This window comes from Melanaphis sacchari, unplaced genomic scaffold (genome assembly GCF_002803265.2).
Source record: "Melanaphis sacchari strain LSU unplaced genomic scaffold, SCAv2.0 Contig47_pilon_pilon, whole genome shotgun sequence".
Taxonomy (NCBI): domain Eukaryota; kingdom Metazoa; phylum Arthropoda; class Insecta; order Hemiptera; family Aphididae; genus Melanaphis; species Melanaphis sacchari.
In genome coordinates, this window is record NW_020271320.1 from 895,781 (window position 1) to 903,357 (window position 7,577).

Genomic DNA, 7,577 nt, shown 5'->3' on the forward strand with positions numbered 1-7,577 from the left:
CGGGGAGTATAGAGTATCATTACACTTGGATTTTAAATTTGTTTTTCTTTTAAAAAACAAAATCTAATTATTATAGAAATATAATCTAAGGTCGTAGTTAAATTTGATAACGCAGCCCAAGTACAATAATAATGCGCCGTTATATCGAACACACTGTACAGTCGTATGTTAGAAACAAAATCAAGCCTGAACGTAACGATTTGTAACATATTTTCAAGTTTGGCATTAATTTGCGATAGATACCATAACACCATATATAATGCTATAAAATGTCACTGTATCGACTATCGAGGTCCTAGAGATACATTACGTGAGAATATACGAATTATTTTTAAAATTTTACATAATTATTTATCTTTTTATAATGACTATACTTTCGAGTGCACCAAACCTTTAGGCGCTCTTTGATAATTAAATACTGATATCACAATTCGCTATTAAATGATTTTCAAAATTATGTCGAACAAGTGCGATATGGTTCATTTCTCATTCGATGTCAATATTTGTTTGATAATAGTTTTTGTCATTGAGAATTATCTTCGGCCCACCGCTTGAACTACGTTGCAAATGTACAGTATTCATCAACAACAATATGAGAAAATGACGAGTGTAAGTATTTTAACAAACAATGATTTGCCTGTTCTGAGTTATCCATGAGGATTTACCAATTTGAACTGGTGTATAGGGTAATACATATTCCAATACTCCACCGTTTTAAATTAGTAAGTCTTCATGAAGCACAGTGTATATTCACTAACTCTTATGATTAGTATTTGTATAACTTAGATTTGGACATGGTCGTGTTTAAATTATATGAAATACTTCCACATTTTATTGATATTATCATTTCTGATGTCAAATACTATTTGTGTTTAATCTAATCTAAGCTAACAATAAGTTCTTAAAACTTATTTAAAATATATTTAACCATGTTATGATTGTAGTTCACATCTCAAATTTATTATACATATTCTAAAGTTATAGTTTTTGGTTCATTCTAATTAAAAATTAACTTTAAAATCTTATCTTTTACAATGATTAAAACCATTGACAGTAGGTAAAAAGTATTTCTTTGATTTATCAACATTTAATTAGTATACTAGACAGTGTCAATAATTACTTAAAACAATTTAGTGTTAATATTATTTACTTTTAAAAGTAGTAATATAAATCAAGTTATAAAATAAATTGTTTAAATTATTATCATTGTAATTGATTTTTTGTGTTATAAATTATAAAAATAACTTCATAAACTTCAATATTACAATATCTGGAAACACGTTATCATCAAAATCAAATTCATATTAAAATCTCAATTTATCTAATCAATCATAATAATAATTAATTTCATAAAATTATCAGTTATGCAAAAATACTAAAATACAAGATTTATCTATCTTTTAATTCCACATGTTTATATATAATTTAATAAATGGATGAGAAATGAAATAATTCTACTATTTAGAAAAAAATATTAATTAAATCTTTTTTTAATATTCTGTAAAAATGTATGTATGTTTCACTCTATACTTACAGAGTTAAAAACTGTAAAAACTGTAGAAACTCAAAAAAACATTTTATACTTAATTGTGTGTTAAATTAAATTAATTTTCATTTATATTATTAATTTATGATTTTGTGTATGTATCTGTAATAGTTATTTGATAATTCAATATTTAAGAATAATAATTTTCTGGTTATGCCTAAATGGTTTTAATTGTTATTATTAAAATTAAATTAGTTCAAGTTTAAAGTTACTTTTTATAGTATAAAAAAAATAATTTGTTTAGTAAAATACTAATAATATTCTAAGAAAAAACAACCAAAAGTATTAGTTAGATGTATATAAATGTTTACCATTATTTATTTTATACCACAAATTATGTTTGAAAAATTTTAGTAGAAGAACAATAATTTTATTTGTTCAAATAAAAAATAAAAATAAAATAGTTGTAGGTGATAAGTTTAAATGAATTACAGTAGAATCTGTTTAAGATGCTTTCCAAGGGACCAGGTAAAAATACCGTGCTAAACAAAAAATCATATTACGCAGGAAAACCAAAACATTGACAAATAAAAATTATACATAGAATTTGAATTTTTTATCATAGTTGCATTTATATTGTATATTATTACAAGTATAGTATACTAATACATACATACTTATTATTAAATTTTATTTTTATTATTTCAAATTATATATTATCTATAATTTATATTTACATACTTTATTTTACATTAAAAAATTATTAGTTTTTGTTAATTTTGCATTTTTAATATTTTATGAGTAGAAAGTTTTCAACTTTACTAAGATTTTTTAGTGTTTCATCTCGTTATCAGAAAATTCAATTAATGTAATAAATTTTTCTTAGTTCATGTACATAATCAAGTGCATTTGTTGTAGGGAGATAACAAGTGATTAGTAATATATATTAACTAACAGCTCATCCTTATCATATGACATGTCCATATCATAGTGTATACTAAGTTGCGGCATCTTATTGAATCAATAATAATATTATATATTATTGTGTTTATTAATTTTATACTACATAACATCATTGACATAGAGAGTCTTATCCGGGAATACAAAGCCTATTATTTAAAGTCATTTACATGTTAACAGCTTTCAAAATCAAGGGACTCGTGAAAATGAGCATATTATGTGAAACCGTCTTAAACAAATTCTTCTGCACTAACAAACATGATTTATATTTTATAAATATATCTAACAAATAAAATGTAAATAGTTTAATTATATATTTTAAAAGGAAATATTATATTATCAATTAAATTGTTTATGAAATTGATTTTTTTTCTACTTTAACCTTATTTTTAAGCATAAGTTATTATTTATTTATAAATTTATAGTATATCATACTTAATTAACCATTGTGTAATTTTATTTGTTCTTATTTTTTTTTTTTTTTTACTGTAATTAATTAATTTATTGTATAATTGTTATTTATAATTATTTAAATGATACTTTTGCTTTTTGCCTGGGTTTGGTGAGTACATTAGTCAAAACTTTAAAATATTTATGGCAATATCCACGATTATTATAATAATAAATAAATGTTAAGAGTTAAGAAGTAGTTTCATCTAAATTTGTTTTAACACTAATAATACTTAGTTCCTTTTATCAAAAGATCACATTGATAAATTAGAATTTGACAAACTTGATATTTAAGATAGGCTTAGGAAACAATTTCAAAATAAATACAAAAATTAATTGGTACATAATGTTTTCTTAACTATTTTTTGATTTTTAAATTTAAAATAGTGGTTTACATTTGAAAATTATAAGTTTATTTAGTATTACAATCTTATAATGAATAGAAAAAATATTGGGACATATAACATGGTTTTGTCTTTTTTTCAGATAAAAATATTTAATAATATATATAAAATGAAAAAAACATACATAGATCATTTTTGAAATAAAATTGTCTTTGATAAATAATAATTAAAAACTAATTTTAGTATAAACATACAAGTAATTTTAATTTATTATTATAAAATTTTTTTCAGGCTCAATTGTTATGAAGGACTACAGTAAATTATTTCTATACTTAACATAGAAATATACCATCATTGTATAACCATTTTACAGCAATGGAGGGTTCGTATCAGCCTTCATTTAATTACCAACAAAACCAATCAATGACTTATAGTCAAAGTCCATACAACAATGGATATAATATTCAGCAAGTAAAAGACAGCAGTACAAACAATTATTATAATAGCACACCTATAAATGCTGCTCCATTTGGTTATAACAATATTCCTTTTAATATGGGATACAATATGATGCCTACAAATATGCCATATGTTAATGAATCTTTGGTTTCATCGACAAGCTCTTCAAATACAACTTACAACAACAGTAGTTATATACCTCCAACATTATATTCATATAGTAATATACCTCCTCCTCCTCCTCCTCCCCATCAACAACAACCACAAATGACTGGATATTTCAATAATGAATCATTACCTGGTGTAACAAAAAAAACATTTCCCAATGAATACATACAATCTTCATCAAATAGTATAAGCTATAATGATAAATATATTCCTAACATGCCCTTACATGTCAACCAAGCAGGTACTTATAAATCACCAGTAAATAATAAACAATATTCATCTAATCATGATTGTAATAATGTAAAAGAATCCCAAAAAAAAGATGAATGGTTTGATTTGACATCTAAATTTTTGAATAATCGTGTAAAAAGTTCTAGTAGAAAACATTTATCAACATCAAACCATACTCCAAGTGTTTCGAAACGTTCTAACCATTCTTCATCTCCAAAGTCTCGTAATAGTAGGGATAGAAGTGTTAAAGGTATGAAAACAAATGAACAAGTATCTGAAATGAAAAAATTATCTAATATGTCTATTCAACAAATAATTGACTATGAGAAAAAAAAGTGGAGCAAATCAGCACCGACAGATGTATATTATAAAAAACCCGACGACAATTCAAAAGTTATATTTGGAAATAATATTGCACTGAATGTATGTGATGAATTTGAGAAAACTCTAGGAAAACGTGTTTCTAATATAAATGATACAAAACCTGTTATTAGTAGACCTCGTAAAGTCAATGTTAATATTCATAAACATGTATGCTCAGGTAATAATGGTTCTAGTTCATCAGATGACGACGATGATGATGATGATGATGAATACTATGAAAAAGAAAATTCTACTCTTAAAGAACTGGATAGAAAATGTTCACATCCAGACAGACTTCACTCAGAATTATGGTATAATGAAGTTGGGGAAATGAATGATGGTCCAATGTGTAAATGTAGTGTTAAATCGCAAAGATCTGGTATACGCCATAATATTTATGTTGGAGAAGGTCCCTTTGAACCTTGTCTACCAAATTCAAATAATGGTGATAGATTATTTCATTATAGAATAACTATTACTCCACCAACAAATTTTTTACTAAAAAGCCCTACAATTATTGAATCTAAAGGAAATAAATATGTTTTTGAGGGTTTTTCATTATTATCGCATTACCCTATTCCAATCTTACCTACATGTAAAGTTATTCGTTTCAACACTAATTATGCAATATTATACATCGAAGAAAAGATTCCAGATAACTTTATAGTGAAGGAGTTACAATTATTTTATGATTATTTGTTTAAAGACATTTTGGAATTAGTTGATTTAGATTTGCATGGTGTAGGTAATAAAGATGGATGTCCTCAATTTCATTTTATGCCTCGTTTTGTAAGAAATTTGGCTGATAATGGTAAAGAAGTACTTTCTATGAATGAAGTTCTTAAGTATCTTTTAAAGAGCAACAAATTACTTTTTGAAGAGAACTCTTTGTCTGATTTAAAAAATATGCCTATGAATGAATGGCAAAATATAGTAGATGAATATAAAGGTATGATAGTTACAAACCCTAGAACTAAACCATATTCGATACGTGTTGATCAGCTAGATAGAGATATTGTAAATGAAACAGCTGAAGAAAAAGTAAGCAATAATTATCCTGTTTTGGTACATTTTGGTATTCGACCACCTCAACTTAGTTATGCTGGTAATCCAGATTATCAAAAAGGCTGGCGTGATTATGTGAAATTTAGACATCTTCTAGCAAATATGCCCAAACCATCATTTGAAGATAAAAGAAAATTGGAAATGAAAGAAAGAGCTTTACAAGAAATGAGATCCCATAATAAAATGAAACGTGGAGTGACCGCTGCAGTTTCTAGTAAAGGATTTTATAAAACTGGACTTATGTGTGATATTGTTCAACATGCAATGCTTATACCGGTACTTGTGTGCCATTTTAGATTCCATAAATCTTTGGAATACTTAGAAGATACTATAGAATATAAATTTAAAAACAAATATTTACTTCAGCTTGCATTAACTCATCCTTCATATAGAGAAAATTTTGGTACTAATCCTGATCATGCAAGAAATACTCTTACCAATTGTGGTATAAGACAACCTGAATATGGAGACAGACGCATTCATTATATGAATACAAGAAAAAGAGGTATAAATACATTAATTAATATAATGTCACGGTTTGGTAAAAAATCAGAAATGGAATCAAATATAATGCATAATGAGCGTCTAGAATTTTTGGGAGATGCTGTCGTTGAGTTTGTGTCTTCTATTCATTTATTTAATATGTTTCCAGACATTGAAGAAGGAGGATTAGCCACATTTCGAGCAGCTATTGTTCAAAATCAACATCTTGCTGTTTTGGCAAAGACTTTAAAATTAGATGATTATATGCTTTATGCTCATGGCTCTGATTTATGTCACGATTCTGAGCTGAAGCATGCAATGGCTAATTGTTTTGAAGCTTTAATGGGTGCTCTATTTTTAGATGGTGGTATTGATGTAGCTGATCGTGTGTTTGGAAAAACGTTTTATAGGGATTCGCCAGAATATCTTGATATTTGGGTTAACTACCCCAAACATCCGTTGCAACAACAAGAACCTGAAGGTGATCGTAAATGGATTAAAAAACTACCATTACTTCAAAAACTAACAAACTTTGAAGACTCTATAGGTATAAAATTTACCCACATAAGATTATTAGCCAGAGCATTTACTGATAGAAGTGTGGGTTTCACAAATTTAACACTTGGTTCAAATCAACGACTTGAGTTTTTGGGGGATACTGTTTTACAATTAATAGCTTCAGATTATTTGTACAAATATTTTCCAGAACATCATGAAGGTCACTTATCTCTCCTTCGAAGTTCTTTAGTAAACAATCGAACTCAATCTGTAGTATGTGACGATTTAGGTATGGTCAGCTATGCACTGTATGCAAATCCAAAAGCCGAATTAAAAACAAAAGATAGAGCTGATTTATTAGAAGCATTTCTTGGAGCTTTATATATTGACAAAGGACTTAAATACTGTCAAGCATTCTGTAATGTATGTTTCTTCCCACGTTTACATGATTTCATTTTAAAACAAGACTGGAATGACCCAAAATCTAAACTACAACAATGTTGCTTAACATTACGATCTGTTGACGGTGGTGAACCAGATATACCAGTATATAAAGTAATAGAATGCATGGGGCCAACTAATGGCAGAAAATATACAGTAGCTGTTTACTTTAAAAGTGTGAGATTGTCACAGGCTACTGGCCATAGTATACAACGAGCTGAAATGAATGCTGCTAATAGTGCATTAGAAGTATCTAAAGATTTATTCCCACAATTGGATCATCAAAGACGTGCTATATCAAGAAGCTTACGTCATCAGTGTTCAGATGGTCAAGCAACCATTGAAGACATAATTAAGTTAATAGAATCAAATTCAACCAAAAATGAAGAGGAAATGAGTGATTTAGATTTGGCTAAAAGAAAACTCCATAGAAAACTATTAGCAGTTTTATGTACTAATAAAACTACTGATATAGAGAATTATTCAGAACCAGATAAAAAAAAGAAAAAAAAATGAAAGCAATTTTTGTGCTCTTAAATTTGTGTGTAACGTATTATTTTTATATCTAACATATTCTAAGGCGAAACATAAAGAAATAATTATATCTTACATTAATTTTAAGGCGAAAC

The 7,577-nt window shown here is 26.8% G+C and overlaps 1 protein-coding gene across 1 annotated transcript in view; it reads left to right on the top strand.

Moving 5' to 3' along the window:
* Positions 1–221: 221 nt before the first annotated feature.
* The window catches only part of LOC112598302 (ribonuclease 3), a gene marked incomplete in the record, with an annotated part of 7,639 nt that continues 283 nt past the window's right edge, over positions 222–7,577 (top strand). Inside the window, 2 exon segments of the mRNA XM_025344702.1 lie at positions 222–609; positions 3,532–7,577. Of these exon segments, the coding sequence (XP_025200487.1) occupies positions 3,616–7,464 (3,849 nt within the window).